The 19,002-nt window shown below is 39.5% G+C and overlaps 1 protein-coding gene across 1 annotated transcript in view; it reads left to right on the top strand.

Moving 5' to 3' along the window:
* Window positions 1-19,002, top strand: part of Nlk (nemo like kinase) — a 131,138-nt gene that overhangs the window by 55,797 nt on the left and 56,339 nt on the right. The window contains exon 2 of the mRNA XM_059271297.1: window positions 14,378-14,507. Within this exon, the coding sequence (XP_059127280.1) occupies window positions 14,378-14,507 (130 nt within the window). The remainder of the gene's footprint in view (window positions 1-14,377; window positions 14,508-19,002) is intronic.

The following is a 19,002-nucleotide window of genomic DNA, read 5'->3' as shown; positions in this document are numbered from 1 at the left end:
CCCGTTAAGCTGTGCCACGTTTAAACAAAACAGTGCACCCACCAAGTAACTTATTTTTACTGCATAACTCATGCACGTAAATGCCAAACAAATTCTTAGAGTAGAGGGTTTACTTTTTGATGATGGAAAAATTTAAATTATACTACCATTTATAGTTTATATACCACGTTCCTAAATGCTTCTTTAATTTAAGAAAGTTTAATAAGTGAGTTTCATCTTTTTGCGTATGTATATACCTAACGTTTTATTTATCAATGGGTAAATAAAACCCAAGTCTTTATACTTTCAAACTGACATGCTCGTCATGTGAAATTGTTGCCTCTGTTTCCTTGACAGATTGAATTTCCATTTTTGTTTCATAGCGAATGTCACTTGGTTTTTATTTATTTTCTTATTTTTTATTGCTTTATTTATTTGTCTTATCTTCCCAGGTTAGCCTGGAATTTACTGTGTAGCCCAGGCTGGCCTGAATCAACTAGAAGCAATCTTGCCTCAGCTTCCTGAGTGATGGGATTTCATGAGTAAGCCATGATTCTCTGCATTTGAGATCAACCATGTTTTATTTGTTTTTCACCAAGATTTTATATAAGGACCCCGTCCCCACCCCTCAGCCATAGAGCTATTTTACAACTCCATTATGCCAGTTGACAAAATATTTTGTTCTTGACATTTTGCACTTTCCAATTCTATAATTTTCAAAGACATTAACTGATTTTTAATAGACTAATTAGTCGTCCTCAGAACTAGAAATGACTGGTTCTAGCACTGTGACATTTTCCTTTCATAGATAAATTGCAGTTCAGATAACCCTAATTTAAAAGGTATACACACAGCTTGTTTCTACTTATATCTGTTTGAGGGCAAACTGTAAGTAACTTATGAAACAACTTAATTTGTAGGGCAGAGTGCTCTGGAAATCAAAGTTGTTCATTTGAATGACACTTGAGTAAAGTCCTAAATCTTGTTCTTGTTGTTGTTGTCTTCTTTGTTTGGTGTGGTTTTTCGAGACAGGGTTACTCTGTGTAGCCCTGGCTGTTCTGGAACTCACTCTCTAGACCAGGCTGGCCTTGAACTCACAGAGATCCACCTGCCTCTGCCTCCCGAGAGCTGGGATTAAAGGCTTGTACCACCACCACCTGGCTGGAAATTTTGTTTCTGTTTTTGTTTTTGGATAGAGTCACACTATGTAGACTGAGCTTGTTGGAACTCACAAAGATCCATCTGCCCCTGCCTCCCGAGTGCAACATCATTTATCATAATAAATAAGCAGAAATTATAGCTTTGTGTGTTCATGGTAGGCTAAAGGGGGCAGGAATTAAGAATTTTCTTCTAATAGTAATTACTTATAACTCCTTATAATTCCCTCAGATAGGAAATGAACTCAGCCTCTTTTGTGCTGAGATTACAGATACTGTTTGGTGTTTAAAATTCACCAAGATTTAATCACGGGCACAGTCCTTTCTTCTTTTTCTGTGAGGTCTGCTGTACTAGTTGACAAAAGTTTAGCATCTCCATTCCTCACAAGGACACACATATGTTAATGACGGATATCTTGTTATTTAAGCAAACGTCTAATTTGGGCATACAAGGTTTTTTTCCTCCTCAACTATTTATCACAACTAGAGAAAGCTTTTCAGTGCCACTCTTGCATAAGTCTCATTTGATTTGATTGTTTCTGTAGTTAGAGTGCCCAGAAATAGCATTGCTAGGTCAGAAGTTCCAGTCTTTTTTTTTTTAAAGGATCTAGGTATACAGTACCAATTTATTCTCTAAAAATATTGTGCTAATTAACACCTTCCATCATTAGAATAAATTTTCCAAGTCTATGAGAAAATAGCTCATAGTTTCAATTTAATTCCTTTTATTAATACTGCAGAGAACTGTTTCTTTTGTTTCCTTACTTTGCCTTCTCTTAAAATTAACCTTTATTTACATACAATAGAATTTATCCATTTCAAGGATACAGTTTAATTAATTTTGGTAACTAGGTATAAATGTGCGGTCATCACCACAATCAAGACATAGATAGAATGAGGCTAGGAATATATTTCAGTTGGTAGAGTGATTGCCTAGCATACTGGAAGCCTGGGATTTGAGCCCTAGCACTCTGTAAACTGATCACTGTGGTACATGCCTATAATACAGCATGTAGGAGAAAGAGGCAGGGGGTTGAGAATTCAAGGTTATTCTTGGCTGCATAGTAAGTTAAAGGCTAGCCTGAGCTACAGGAGATCCTGTCCAAAAAAAAAAAAAAAAGGAAGGACCTGGGAGATGACTCGGTTGGTAAAGTGCTTGGTACAATTAACACGATCTGAATTTTGGTCCTCAGATTTCATGTAAAGCCATGTACAGTAATGCACACCTGCAGGTCCCACACAGATGGGAAACAAAGACAAGAATCCCTCAACACTCACTAGCCAACTAGCTTAGTGTTTACAGCTGCAAACAAGGTACCCTGTTTCAAATTAGATGGAATGTGAAGTCTTCAGCAAAGGATGTCCTCCAGCTTTCCACATGCGCATGGTACAAAAGCACCTACAGTCATGTGGAAATGCACGTACGTGGCTATATACATGAACGAAAGACAGCTGTGTATATTACTGAGTTATAGTCTACAATATAGTTATGCTAAAATTTGTCAACTGGTTACTTGATGAGTCTGGATTGTGCTGAATTTTTGGCTTGCTTTTTGCACACAGATCTTTAAGCTTAATAGCTATTGGGTGACTCCCTAGGAATAGCAATGCTAGATCACATGAATATATGTATTTAACTCTGTACAATACTGCCATATTGCTTTCCAAAGTGTCTGTACACTTGACATCCCCACTAGCAATGGATGAAAAATCAAAATGCTCCACATCCTTATTGCCACTTGTTTTTTAGTCTTTTTTTTTTCTCTCCCATGAACTCATGACTTGGGAACAGGGGAACATGAATACACTCAGAAATGTAGTATTAGTAGAGGTAAACATGGCAGTAGTGTTTTTAACTGTCACCAGTCCTGTGCATGTGTAGTGGCATTTTGCTGTGTTTTAATTTCCATTTGTCTGGCTAGTCCTGTTGGATTTTGTTTGTTTCCTTGTTTATTGACCATCTGCAAATGTGTACAAAATTTTTGCCCATTTTGAATTAGACTGTTAGTAATTCTGGATAAAGTCCTTGTTAGATATGATAGTTAGATAGTTAAAAATACTGTCATTTAGAAGCTTGCCATTTCATTTTTTTAACAATGTCTTTGGATGAGCAAATTTTTAATCTTAAAAACTCAACTTCATCATGTATTATGTACGTACACACACACACACACACACACACACACACACACTTTCTCTCTCTTTCTCTCTCTCTCTCACACACACACACACACACACACACACACACACACACACACACACTAGCTTCTTTGGGTCCTGGTGAGAAACTTTGTTAGCTTGAAGACACAAAATGTTTTCTGTGCATTTTTGTTTTCCTCTTCCTTCTGAAAATTAAATGGTTGCAGTTTTTACACTCACAACTTTTTTTTTTGGGGGGGGGGGTTTCGAGACAGAGCTTCTCTGTGTAGTTTTGCGCCTTTCCTGTGACTCACTTGGTAGCCCAGGCTGGCCTCGAACTCACAGAAATCCACCTGCCTCTGCCTCCCGAGTGCTGGGATTAAAGGTGTGCGCCACCACCGCCCGGCTACACTCACAACTTTTAGATTTGTAGTCAACTTTAAATTGATTTGTGTGTAGTGTAAAGCAGGAGGCTCAGACCTTTTTCTCTCTCTGGTCATCCCGTTAGTTTGACTTCACTAGTTGGACGGTAAGGCGAAAGTAATTTAGTCTAGATATCGGTTCTGAAGAGGTTAACTGTTTAACTGATATTTTTTTCCTCTTGAGACATGAACTTGATATGTGCCAGCCTGGCCTCACACTCACTAGGCAGGACTCTGCCCACTGAGCACATCCCAGCCCCTTCTCTTTGTCATTCTAAGCAGTGTAAGCTTTGTATCTTCCCTGAACTTAAGTGTATTTGTTTTTCATGCTTTTTATTATAAATGGAATTTAATTTTTTTAACTATTTGTTCACAGCTAGTTTGTAGAGACGCAGTTATAATTTATAGATTGATAGATTGGTATATTTTATTAATTCACCAGCTTTTTTTAATACGTCTCTCAGGATTTGTTATGTGTATTATCATGCATATCATCTGTCAATGAGGACCATTTAACTTTTCCCCGACTGTGTGCCTTTTATTTAGTTACTTATTTTGATCCTTTCACATTGGATAGATATCCCAGTATACATGTTTGTATACATGTAACTGCTAGGTCTTGCTCATTAGCTACCTTTTTATGTATATAAAATGGCCTTATTTCTTCCAAAAACTTTCTCTTGAAATCTATTTCATCTAATTTTAACATAAGCATTCTTGTCTCAGGCTTGTTTTTTACTTAGTTTTTTTTTTTGTTGTTGTTGTTTTTTTCATTTAATTTTTACCTGACTATGTTTAAAGTGTCTCTTTTGACAGCGTGTAGGTGGGCATTATTTATGTTGAAAAGATTCGACAGTCTTTGTCTTTTTGTTTGTTTGTTTCCAGCAGGGTCTTGGTATGTACTAGACTTTCTGCTCTTCTGCCTCTGCCTCCTGAGTTACAGGTGTGTGCTTACATGCCCAGCTAGTCTACCCCCTGCCTCCTGCCCTTTTCTTTTTTTAATTGGAGGTTCCAGGTTATGAATCTTTAAGGTAATTAGTGATATACTGAAGTTTTGTTTTCTGTTGTCTGCATTTTTAAAATTTTCCTCACTTCCTGTCCTCTTCACTTTTTAATAACTTGAACTATATTTTTTTTTATCAAAATAGAAGTGGCTTGAATTACTTTTTAATCATCTCTAGAAGTCTGCTATTAATAGTTACTTTGCTCAGGGGCTGGAGAGATGACTCAGCAGTTAAGAGTGTGGGTATTGCTCTCGTCCCAACTAGACATCTTACACCAAAACCTCCCGAAGACACAGCCTACTTATGACATTGAACATGAAGAAATTGAGCTGCTGCCCAACTAAAGCTCACCTTTACCGACTAGTGTTCATGATGCTGGAAGGCATTTTCCACATGACCAGAGCAGAAAAGTCGTCATAGATACCCACAACAAATCCTGCCGCCTATGATAGTGATGTGCCTGCAAATTATACTGGTGCAACAGTGGTACGGAACTGTTCTGGGAGTAACCAGCCACTTTTTAAAAAGTGAAACCCATACCTTACACTGCTGAAGTGGCTTAAATTAGATAATGATGGGCCTTCAGGGAAAACCTACTTCTACTATTCTGTAAAAGGAATACAGTAATAAAATTATTCCTAATGACACATTGCTGTACCCATAGATAAGTGCATCCATCACTCAATCCTCATCAGAGAAGCTTCTTCTTGTAGTAGATGGAAATTAACACAGAGACCCCCAACTGGATGATAGTGTGCAGAGTACTTTCCAGCACCATGAATGATAGTCTTCAGCAACAGGGCCTTAACCAGGAGCCTTGGCAATGGCATGTAGTGTTTGGGGCTGGGGGCCTATGGGGCCCCTTTGGCCACAACTCAACAAGATGTAACCCATTTCTGGCACTGGAGGTTTTACTTGGTTGGCATAAGATGTCTAGTTGGGGCATTGTTTTCTCATATTTTATGATGACTTTTTATATCCTTTCATATATGTATATATTTTATTAAGCTTCTGTGGTAATAGATTTTCATATGGCTTTTCTGAAAAATCCATAATCCTCCCTTTACCCTGTCTTAGTTAGGGTTTCTATTGTTGTGAAGAGACACCATGACCATGGCAACTCTTATAAAGGAAAACATTTAATTGAGGTGGCAGCTTATATTTTCAGAGGTTTAGTCCATTATCAGCATGGTGGGGAGCATAGCAGCATTCAGGCAGACATGGTGTTGGAGAAGGAGCTGCTACATGTTGATATGCAGGCAACAGAAAGTAGACTATCCTCACTGGGCATGGCTTAAGCATGTATGAGCCCTCAAAGCCTGCCTCCACAATGATACTTCCTGACACAGTGACACAGTGACACTTTCTCGAACAAAACTATACCTACTCGAACCAAGCCATACTTTCTAATAGTGCCACTCCCTTTGGGGGCCATTTTCTGTCAAACCATCATATTCCACTCCTTGGCTCCAAAAGGCTTGTAGCCATATTATAATGCAAAAATGCATTCAGTCCAACCTCAAGGCTGAAAACCAGCTGGGCCAACTCCAGACTCTGTATCCCCATGTCTGATGTCAAAAATGCTCTTCAGATCTCCAACTTGACTGCATCATACTTCTTTCTCTTGGGTTGGTTCCACTCTCTGTTAGCAGCTCTCCTCAGCAGGTATCCCACACCTCTGGCAATCTCCAACATCTTGGAGTCTCCAAGGCAATCCAGGCTTCAACTTCACAGCTTCATGCACTGGCCTCTTTAGGCCTCCATTTAGGGACATCCCTGACACATGCCTGGCCTCAGCAGTTTTCCTTAGTCATGGAGGCAAATTCTGTAACCCCTTTCTTCTATCTTAACTCTAAAGCCAGAGGAACCACATGAATGAGTTGCCAAGTTATTCTGCTTTCTGGGCTGGAAGAAGACACCCTCGTTAATTAAATCTTCACCACTTTCTGTTTTCCTTCACTGTCTAAGCTTAGCTGTCCTGGAACTTGCTCTATAGACGAGGCTGGCCTCAAACTCAGAAATCTGCTTGCCTCTGCCTTCCCAGTGCTGGGATTAAAAGCCAGTACCAGCACACCCTGCTCTAAACTTTTTTTTAATTCCTTTTCACAAGTCGGAAATTTAGCTAGGTCGGAATCTTGCCCTGACGTCACCACTCCCTTTATTCCATTTCTTAATCCATTTATCTCCATGAACACAGGATTTTCTCAATCTGTACATTTTGTATTTTTATTTGCTCAGCTTGCTCCTTTTCATTATAAATCTTCATTAAAGTTACCACTAATAACCACACAACAGAGTCTATACTAGGCTGTTTTGAGATTTCCTCTGCCAATGGAATTACTTCAAAACTCTCCACTTTAGCTTCAGACAAACTTTTCAGACAAGGGTGAAAAGCAGCCACATTCGTCATCAAAATATCACAAGAAAAATCTCTAGACCACATACTAAAATTCTTCTCTGAAGCCTCTTGAGCCAGCCCCCTACAACTCAAATCATCCTCAGCACCACTGTCTTCCATGCTCCTACTAGTAAGGCCCATTAAGCAGCACTTAAAGCATTTCACTAGTTTCTGAACCCAAAGTACCAAAGTCCAAACTCCTCCAAACAAAAACATGGTCAGGCCTATCACAGCAATCCCCAAGTCCCTGTCCACATCCCCATCTCCCATCCTCCTCTCCAGTTAATCCTTCTTAACTCTCCAGTTAATCCCCTTGACTCTACAGTCTATGTTCTATTTCCATTTCCTCATGGAACCCTTCCTTCCCCCTGGTCCCCTGCTTGATATGTAACATTTTGGCTATTTGTATTGTAGCACACATGTAACATCCATATATAAGAAAAAGCATGCAAAATTTGTCATTTTGTGTCTTAGGTCTGACTTGGAGATGATTGTTTACCTGAAGATTTCATAATTTCATTTTTTTTTCTTTCTTTCTTTTTTTTTTTTTTTCAAGACAGGATTTCTCTGTGTAACAGTCCTAGCTCTCCTGAACTCACTTTGTAGACCAGGCTGGCCTCGAACTCACAGAGATCTGTCTGCCTCTGCCTCCCAAGTGCTGGGACTAAAGGTGTGCACCAACACCGTCCGGCTCATTTTTCTTAATAGCTTAGTAATATTTCATTATGTAAATAGACCACATTTTCATTATCCATCAATTGATGGGTGTCTAGGCTATTTCCAATTTATGGATATTATGCATTGAGCAGCAATGAACATAGATGAACAAGTATATCTGTAGTAAGATGTAGAGTGCTTTAGGTATTGTCAGGTTTTTGTCATTTGTTTTGTTTAGTTTTGAAGACAGGGTTTCTCTGTGAAACAGTCCTAGCTGTCCTGGAACTCACTCTGTAGACTGGGCTTGCCTCTAACTCACCGAGATCTGCCTGCCTTTGCCTCCTGAGTGCTGGAATTAAAGTCCTGTGCTACCACTGCCCAGCGGTCAATTGTTTTCTTATCTGTGGATTTTGTATATGTACTCACACCTGTGCATTGGGCTGGAGCCTGTCGTAGTTACTTTTCTATTGTCATGACAAAACACCATGACCAAGGCAGCTTTTAAAAGAAAACATTTAATCTGGGGTTCACCCTTAGAGTCCATGACCATCATTGATGGCTGGGAACATGGCAGCAGGGAGGCAGGCATGGGGTTGGAGCAGTGGCTAAGAGCTTACATTTGATCTACAAGCACAAGACAGAGAAAGCTAACTGGGACTTCAAAGCCCACCCTTGGTGACACACCTCCTTCAATATTGCCACACCTCCTAATCCTTCCTAAACAGTTCCATCAACTGGGACCAAGTATTCAGACATGAGCCAATGGAGGCCATTCTCAATCAAACCATCGCATTCCTCTTCTTGGCCCCTCACAGGCTTGTCATATCATAATATGTCATAATGCAAACTGCATTTAAGCTAACTTTAAAAATCCCATAGTCTTTCACAGTCTTAACACAATTTAAAAGCACAGAGTACAAATTCTCTTCTGACACTCAAGGCAGTTACTGCTGTCTGGCTTCTGTTGTTTCTGGTTACTTATTAATATCTCCTTGTTATTTCAGGTATTCCTTTTTCACCTTGATCTGTTTGACAGTGAAGTGTCTATGTGTAGATCTCTTTGTGTTTATCTTATTTGGTTTTATTTTTATATTTATTTTTAAATTTCTGTTTTTTATGAATGAGTGTTTTGCGCGCATGTATGTCTGTGCACCACATGTGTGCCTAGTGCCTGTGGAGGCTAGAAAAGGGATCAGATCCCTTGGAACTGGAGTTACAGATAGCTGTGAGCCCCCATGTGGATACTGGGAATCAAACCTGGGTCCTCTGGAAGAGCAGCCAGGGCTCCTAACTGCTGAGCCACTGCTTTCTTTTGGTCTGAGTATGGCCTTAGCACTTTCCTCCTTTTCCTCACACTCAGGAAGCTCGGAGTCAGCCTGACATATGTGGAGAGTTTGGGCCTTCTCTGGTATTCTTTGAGCATGTACTCAGCCTCCAGTCCTCCAGGGATGTGTTGAGATTAGAAAGCAGAATGTCTTTGTTGATTTCCTGGTTTGTGTTCATCTGGGGGCACAGCCTCCTGGGGCTGGCAGGAATGTTCACCTTCTCTGCCCTTCTCAGCGGCATTTGATGCCTTAGCACACAGGTCCACTGGCTGTTGATTTCCACTCTTCACTTATGGCCTGTTCGTTGCCTTAGGGTAGAGATGCAGGTTTTCGCTGTCCCTGCTCAGCAGTGCTAGTGACCTCCACATTCTTCCTCACATTTCAGTCATTTTTCATAAAGACCTGTGAATTTGTCACTTGATGCTGGCCATTTTCTAGAGTCCTGCACCATTCTTTTCCATGTTGTCTGGCTTTCTGCTTGTTCTCAGCAGATGATTTGCTGACCTCTTCAGTTTGCCACAGCTGGAGGTCTTGCTTCTTGTCTTTACAGTATTTTTTTGTTTTGTTATTTTTAACAGGCTAACTAATTAAAAACCTGAAGCACATCTATATTGAAGCTGCTTCAGCATTTTGCTTCACAATGGAAGAAGTTGGAAGATTGTGATTAGATCAGGGGTGGGACTGTAGTCTTAAATTCTGCTGACAGCTCTCTCCTGTGGAATGCTTTTTAATAGCATGTTCTTGTGTAATGATGAAGAAATGTTTATTTTTTTAAGCAAGCAAATTCCTTTGAAATTCTACCAAAACTCAGAAAAGATACAGCCTAATCCTCTCTGCAGAATGAACCTTCAGCATAGTAAGAAAAATGTCAAATCCATTGGGCTAATGTAGATATATGTATGTGAGAAAAATAATGGATCATCTTTTTAAAAGAAATTACTGTGCATATTTCAAGCTGAAATGCTTTTTTTTGGGGGGAGGCTAGGAAATTTAGTTTGTTTCAAAAGCTTTTTTGGCAAGGTGTGGTGGTGCATGCAGCACCTGAGAGGCAGAGGCAGAGGCAGGTGCATCTCTGTGAGTTCAAGGCTAGCCTGATCTACATAGTAAGTTCCAGGACATCCACGATGACATCCTCCAAAAAGGACGAGGGTTGGATAAGAGAGGTGGCTCAGCAAGTAAGAGGCCCTCTTGCAGGGCGCTCAGGTTTGGTTCTGAGTACCCACTTGGAAACTTAAAACACCCAAGACTCTAAGGGACCCGCTGGCACTCTCTGCTGGCCTCTGGGCACCAGGCATGCACATAGTGTATATACATACATGCAGGACAAACATTCATACACATAAAATAAAAAAAAAATAAATCTTTTTTAAAAATTTAAAACCAAGCCTGGCATGGTAGCACACACCTCTAATCCCAGCACTGTCAAGGCAGAGGCTGGGGATCTCTGAGTCCAAGGCCAGCCTGGTCTACATAGGTTTCAGCCAGCCAGAGCTACATAGACCTTATCTCAAAGGAAAAAATTAATTTTCAGTTACGTAGTTTACACTTGTACAGAAGCAATACATAGAATGCTGGGCTCCGTGGTTTTTAGTAAGTACAGACCTCTGTAACTACCACGCTGGTGGGAATGAGACTTTTCCAGCACCAAAATGTCCCCTGTAGCATTAGTAGAATTAAAAGGACTTCATTTTGTTAACCCAAGTTGAAGTGTTTTCATTATAAATTATTTGATTTGAGTGGCTAAAAGCCTGTATCAGAAAGATAAACTTTAAGAGTGCTGCATAAAAAAAGGTTCTACACATAAAAATGAATGAAGAGTATAACAGTTTCTTGGAGAGTCTCACCAACCAGCTCAGTGATATTTAAACAATAGTTTTTAAATTTTTCTGGTTTAACAGTGTCATAAGTGGCATTTTGATGCCCAGGAAAGTATCCCCAGGGATAAATTTCAGCTTTGTTCCTTCTAGCCTTTGCGTTTGTCCATAACTAAAGCAGCTATGTGACATTGTCCAGGTTGCCTGGATTAAGAAAGAGTGACCACAGCAGATCTCCAAAGCTCTCTGCTTTGTGGCTGTACTTTTTTTTTTGACAATCTCTGACTCTGAACTATGGCTGGTGGGCTCTTCTGACTTTCAAAAACACCTGATCTTGTGTCCTAAGTGCAAAGAAGTAGATAGAATTTGGACAGATGCAAAGAATGATTCTTTCTCAACCTTTTTAATTTTTATCATGGTGCTTGAAAAATCAAGTATTGGGTTTGTGATGTAGTTATGTTGATAGAGTGCTTGCTTAGTTTGCATAAGGCCATGAGTTCAATTCCTCAGCTCCACAGAAACCAGGCATGATGACACATGCCTATAATCAGAAGATAGAGAGGAAAGAGGATCAGAAATTCTAGGTCATCAACTACTTAGCAAGTTCAAGGCTAACCTGGGATACACGAGACCATTGAAGGAAGGATAGAGGGAGAGGAAGAAGAAATTAATGAATAAATGAGTCAAATACTAATTTAAAACTTAGGAGGTTCCATACACCAATACAACGGGAATGCTTCTAGGAGGTCAACCATGTGAATAGGCCAGTGCGCTATTTCGGGCATCTAGTATTTAGCAGGGAAAATGACTGACCGCTCAGTGAATTATAGTTCTAAAAATGGCTCCTTTTTCCCAAAATAAAGAAAGGCGCCCTAAGTGTTTATCTGTAGCTGTGGAGACTCATTAACAGGTGCAACTGGAATAGCCAGGACATTGCCATGCAGAAAAACTAAGTACAGCAAGCCTTTGAATAATACAGCAAATAAAGGAATTCCTACATTGTTCTTCCACGGTCGCCTGTTTGTACAGAAGTGAAGTATCTGCTGCCTCCAGTTAAGTGAACAAACTCAACATGGTGTGAATTCCTGCTCTGCCATTCACATTCATCAGAGTTACATTGTTACCAGCCACAGGCTTGACAGTATTCCTCATGAATAAGAGTAAATGCTGCTTTGTGACTTTTACCTTAAAACTGTTACAGGAGACACATAGTAGCTTTGAGCCTAAGTGTTTACAGTGTGGGTTCACCTGAAAATAGCTTTTCTTACCACAACAGGGTGACCAGTAGAATAGGTCAGGCTAGGAAGAACATTATGAAACCCTTGCTATTCACTTTTAAACTGGTATTTATTGGACTGGGTTGCTAAAGATACTAAAATAATCAAAGCAACCATCATGATAACAATTGATTTAGGTAAAAATTGTCATTGGATGCTGACAAGTGTGATGAGGACTAGATTTACCTGGAGACGTCTCAATGCAGTGACTAGCATTATTAGCAGTAGTGACACCGTGTGCCTCCTAATAGGATGTCCTCCAAAGGCACTTCCTTGTCAGCAGTGCATAACCTGACTCTTAATGGGAAAACACCGGAGAAAAACAAATGAAGTGACTGACCTGTATTCTTCAAAAAATGGTAGCAGTACAAAGGCATAAGTAACTGTTCTACCTAAAGGAGCCGGAACAGACTCAAATACAAGTTTGATCCAAAATTTTCCTTCCTTTTTATTTTATTGCCATTTTAATCTTGTACTAGATATAGAAGTACTATGTTGAAAAGGGAAAAATAGCTTTCAGTTAATAGTCTGACTGTAACTTACATTTGGTTTCTCCTATTTTACTCTCTGACTTTATAAGGATTTTAAGTGGTGATATAGATTTTGCTTTTTATTTCCTGTGCAACAATCTATAATAGCAATCATTGGATTAATTTAGCTACATTTCAAGCTGTTGGAAACCCAGACTAGAGATGTAGCTTAGTGGGAGGGCTCCTGCCTGGCATGCACAGAGCCCTGGATTTGAGCTCCAGGACTGAAAGGCAAGAACAGGTTTTGTGTGCATCCTTGCACTTAGAGAGCTGAGGTGGGAGAATCACTGCCAGCCTAGCCTACATCATGAGACCCTATTTTTAAAAAATGTAAATTGAATGTGACTGCTTGTTTTACCAAATTTTCAGTCAGTAGGACTAAGATCAGTGTTTACAAATATGAGCATGCATCCCTTAAGACTCATGAACACTGAATAGGGCCATTAAGATGAAGGAGTTCAGTGTGAATCTTAGACAGACAGGTAGATAATGGGGATGCTTCATTTTCAGGAAGGCAGAATTTGATGGTCATCTGATTTTTGTGCAAACAGGATAAGGAAATTGAGTGATTGTAGTTAATTGAATGAGTAATTAATCAGATAACTGTACCCAAGATTATGATTGGCTGTCAGTCCCATAAATGATTTCTAGTACTGTATTTAGCTGCTGAGAGCAAATCTGCAATCCTGTTCTAAGATTTAATTAGTAACTTGGATAAAGGCCCTTGATGGCACATGGGTCTCAGTTTTAAATGACCTGAGCCTAGGAAGAGGTACCTAAAGCACAGGGTGATGAGAGCAAGAACTGAAAGTGACCAGCAGGGTGGACAAGGGACAGAAAGAAGCAGCATTTTCTGAGACAACAGTTGCCAAATAGCCAATGAATGAACTGTTTCAAACATGAGACATACATGAGACATACAGGGACATGGTTCTACAGGTGGTTAGAAGGCTGTGAGGTGGAAGGGAATGCTGAGCTGTTAGAGAGGCTGTACCATAAGGACAAGTCATGCGACAAGAGTGTGGAAGCAAAGAGGGTCACCATTCAGGACCCCCAAGCTATCACTCAGACTTCTGAGGAGGGGACATCACTGTAGTAATTACAGATGGGCATCTGTATGAGAAATCAAGTTATATAAATTGTATTTGAATATCTTTTCGATCTTGAAAATGGTTCTGAAAATAGAATGCAGTAAGATTTTATTTGATCATGTTGTCCTGTGCTGTTGCTTTGCTCAGTCTTCAGAACAGCTTTACCACTAATGTTCTTACCTCAGATGGATGAAGTGATGTAGAGTCTTCACAGAAATGTAAATGAGAGGGAGTCGGGGGAGGGAGAAAGAATATATGAGCTCTTTGAGACAAGGTCTTCCTCAAACTCACCATCCTCCTGCCTCAACCTCATATTAAATTCTGGAATTACAAACCAGTGTCACCATATTTGGCTTCAGATAAGGTTTCCTTTAAAAACACGACAGATGAGTTGGGTGGTTAGAAGACATTCTCTTTGTATGTATCTTTTTGCACTGAAGCCTTTTAGCATTATTATGTGGACTTGATAATGAGTGTTTTTTAAGATACAAAATATTTGTCATGATCTCTGAAACATTGGAGAATGAGGTTTAGAATTGATTTCTCTTTTTCCCTCCTTTTCCCCCCAAATATTGCTTCTTTAGGTCAGTAACAGATCCAAGAGATGGAAAGAGAGTAGCACTCAAAAAGATGCCCAACGTCTTCCAGAATCTGGTCTCTTGCAAAAGAGTCTTCCGGGAATTGAAGATGTTGTGTTTTTTTAAACATGATAATGTAAGTGAAATTGGTGTTTGGGGGAAACTATTTACCAGACCTGCTTCTGTGACTCAGTTGAGAACAACAGTGAGTTTAGAGGGTACAGAATTCAGCTGCAGTTTTATGCCAAACTCTGAAGAGCAGAAAGCACAGTGTGGTACTCTGAAATACCTATTGGCAGACTCATTCCACACAATCTTGCTGAAAGGGTCACAAGAGATCCTAAGTTATGTTTTCATTGCTTTGCTTTCTTTTTATAGATTCTCTTTATGCCTCTTAGGAATCTTATATTTTCACTATTGAGATCAGTGCTTTACAGCTTCACGGTGTGTTAGAATCACTTAGGAGTCCATTTTTACAAAATTTGACTTGGAGGTTTGAAAATTATACTCCACAGTTATGACTTACACAAGGCCTGACCCCAAATTAGAAAACACCACACACATTAACTTCCAGGCTAGCTTGGAATTACAGTGTATACTATATTTGTTGTTTTTTGTTTTGTTCCTGGAACTACTATAAACACTAGTGTGGCCTCCAACTCACAGAGATCCACCTGCCTCTGCCTCCCAAGTGCTGGGATTAAAGGCATGTGCTACCACATCTAGCTTGAGTTGTCTTTTTGATTCAAAGAATTTAAGCTACTAAATAAGTTTAACCCCATCTCCCCCAACACACACACACACACACACACACACACACACACACACACACACACACACACACACACGGACGTATTTGTGGGGAAAATGGGTTACAAAGAAACCATAGCCAAGATTGAAACAAATTAGACCTTTTCTGTGATTGAACCATGAACAAATTTAAGTGGGTTCTAGGTTTATAAACCTTAATATTAAGTGAAGCAAAACAAATGTTGGTATTTAGTGAGGAATAATTCTAATATTCAACACAAAAATAAAGCATGAATTTATAGAGTAATTTAAGTTCAGGAATCATTGGCCTTTGATTTTAAATGTTTTGTTTTTATCTTTTAATGTTTAGGTTAGGATATAGGAAAAACAATTTCTGCTCTAAAGACAGGATAGTCCTGAAGGTAAGATAGTTAGTTTGCTTCCGGCTGTTTAGAGATATGAAGACTCACAGACAGAGACTCACCGCACTTTGAGAGACCACATCTCCTCAACTAATCCTGAGTTAGACATCAGATTCATGTATGGTTTACTTGGAGTTTGTTAGCATTGAACTATTTTGTTTTCATGTGAAAAGAGATGCCTCATTATTCATATAGCATTTAACTATTTTGATTGTTGTAATTAAAACCTATTAAAAAAGATTTTTTGTGAGTCTGTGTGCTTGATGGCACAGAAGCCTTAGTAACTTCAGCCAAAGTTCCAGTCTCACTTTTTAAGGAAGAAATGTGCTAAGGTTTATTTGGTTAAACTAAAATTATAAGACTCATTATATGGCTCACTGGAAGCTGCTTGGCTTGACATGTCTTGATTTATTGTTATCCTTCATGAAATCCTTCCTTCTCTTCCTTCCTTTCTTTCAAGACAGAGCCTTACTCTATTACATAGGCTGGCCTCAAACTCATGACAGTCCTTCTGCCCATCCTCTAAGAGTTATAATTATAGCTGTGAACCACTGTACCTAGCTAAAACCACAGGGTTTTGTTTTTGTTTTTGTTTTTGTTTTTCCCCAAGACAAGTGTAGCCCTGGCTGTCTTGGAATTCACTATGTAGACCAAGCTGGCCTCGAACTCATAGAGATCTGCCTGCCTCTACCTCCCAAGTGCCAGGATTAAAGGCATATGCCACAGTAAAATCACATTTCCTTTAATTTTTCCAAAAAGTGTTGCTGGACTAGATAGACATCTGTAGCCCATGGTAGAGCACTTGCCCCACATGTTCAAGGCCCTGAGTCCAATTCCCAGCACTGGGGAAAATGCTTCCTTTAGTCCACTCAAACTGCCTACCTAGCACTGGTGTAATGTTTAAGTTTCGAAATACCATTCAAGTTGCTGGTTTATGACTTTATATATCAAGGTCCCTAGATTTTGGAAATGTAAGTTAGAATGATGTCTAATGCTTGTTTGGTTCCTTATTTCTTGAATTTACCCTGTTGCCACCCAACATTAGAGCACAGATCTGCTGGACAATGCTCCTTTCCAGTGAAAGTATCTGTGATAAAGAAACACTTCTTTCAAAGGTGACTTCAGACGTTCACTTACTGAAGATCTGACTTCTTTTAAAAAGGCGGTGGCATCATAAGCTGCTGTTTATCTTTGCTTGCAACCCATTCCTATAAAGTAATTAAGTTTCTAAAGCAATGCCAGAGTAAGTAGTGCAAGAAAAGAAATGAATTCTGAAATCACCCTGTTCAAACACACAGCCAGTTCTTTTTCTTTTTCTTTTCTTTTTTTTCTTTTTGTTTTTTGTTGTTTTGTTTTTTTCAAGACAGAGTTTCTCTGTATAGCTTTAGCTGTCCTGGAACTATAGACTAGGCTGGCCTTAAACTCACAGTGATGTGCCTGCCTCTGCCTTCCAAGTGCTAGGATTAAAGGTGTGTACTGCCTGGCTCACATAGCCAGTTCTAATGGGGTTTGTAAGAGGCAGCTTGAGATCACAACTGGATTTGAACTGTAGTTCTGATATTTTCTAATGATGTGTCTTTAGTTTGTGCAAGGTTTAAGCTTTCTTGTTTGCAAAATGAGCATGATAAAAGCAGAAATAACTGTCTTTGAGTGTTGTAGAAACTAAAATTTTTCATGGTATGGACAAGTATACACACATACTTCTTAGAACTCCCAAGCTCTGTCAGAATATTTGTGACATCCATAGGAATATTTGACAGGAGGTACTAAAGGACCTGAAGATGATGTGACAACACTGTTTTATACATAGCCAGTTTCTCCTTTGCTTCAGATCTGTCTCCAAGGGCATCTCAGGAACAACATACTTGGTTTATGTAGAATGCCAATCTTAAGAGACAGCTGATAGTTGATGTAGTTAAGCCACAGTTGGTTCTGTGGGGAAAGTGCAATAACAGGTCATAGAGAGGATGCAAAAAGCTGGGCATGGTGGCACATACCTTTAATCTAAATATTCAGGAGTCAGAGGCAGGTGGATCTCTGTTGATTTCAAGGCCAGCCTAGTCTAATACAGAGTTCCAGACCAGCGACAGCCTTGTCTTAAACAAAGAGACAGTTTTAAAACACTGTCATTTTTGAAGGGGATAAAACCAGCTGTTTAATGCATACAGTTATATGTAGGGAAATATGCTAGATGCTCATGTACACTAATTCATTTAATTCATAAAAATATTGCAAAGTAGAACTTGTTAATCCCACTTTATAAAGAAACCAAAGACTTATCTCCCACAATCATGATCAGAGTTAAAAATCTGTCTGGCTCCAAATATGAATGAACTGCTAATCCACTTAGCAACTTGGATAAATCTTACAGGCATATGTGTATAAAAGAAGCCGTGTGTGGACCAGCAAACAATACATCTCAGCTAGTAGAGATGCCTGCTGTCAAACTTAACAGACTGAGTTCGCCCCCTAGGACCCACATGGTAGAAGGACAGGATTGATTCCCACAAGTTGTCCTCTACCCTCACACATGCCATGACACACAATCACCCCCTCTACATACACACAAAATAAATAAATGAAAGTGAAAAGTTTGCTTTTGTTTTTTGAGACAGGGTCTTTTTTGTAGCCCTGGCTGTCAGGAACTCACTCTGTAGATCCCGCTAGGCTTAACTCAGATCCATCTGCCACTAATTCCTCTACTTCCCAAGTGTGCCACCATGCTCAGCTTAGAAAGTGTGATTTAAAAAAAAACAAGCAAACAAAAAAATCTTAAAAGAGATACATAGAAGAGTGTACTTCATTTTGATTCAATTTGTGTAAGGTTTAAGAATTATGGTGACAGAAGTGAGGCTTGTTACTAAAAGGGAGGGAAGGCACTTTTTTTCATTGTTATTTTTTGTTTGTTTTCAAGACAGGATTTCTCTGTGTAGTTTTGCGCCTGTCCTGGATCTTGATCTGTAGACCAGGCTGGCCTCGAACTCATAGAGATCCGCCTGGCTCTGCCTCCTGAGTGCTGGGATTAATGGTGTGTGCCACCATCACCCGGCACACTTTCTAAGATGTTGAAATGCTTAATCTCTTCATCTGGGTAACTTTTACATGGCTGTATATGCATAAAATTCATCAGATTATGCTCCTAGAATTTGTGTTCTCTATGTTACAAAAACTGTAGCAATAGTGTAGTCTCTCTACCTTAAGAGAATGCCAGACGTGGAACTTCATCAGTGTGTTTCTGTTTTACTCTTATCTTTGCATCCTTGGCAGAGTAGAAACTCTTGTTTGGTGAGTGAACACTTAGATTTCTGTCACCTCCACCACCACATTGGAGGAGCTTGTGCATGCTGGTCAAGCGCTCTACCACTGAGCTAAATGGTTCAATTTCTTGTCTCCAGACTTAGACTTAAGACAGCTGAGCTACATGATCATCATGTACACACATGACTAGGAGATTAAAAT

Source organism: Peromyscus eremicus, chromosome 8a (genome assembly GCF_949786415.1).
Source record: "Peromyscus eremicus chromosome 8a, PerEre_H2_v1, whole genome shotgun sequence".
Classification (NCBI taxonomy): domain Eukaryota; kingdom Metazoa; phylum Chordata; class Mammalia; order Rodentia; family Cricetidae; genus Peromyscus; species Peromyscus eremicus.
Note: the sequence above shows the minus strand (reverse complement) of the source record. Positions and strands in the feature narration are given on the sequence as shown.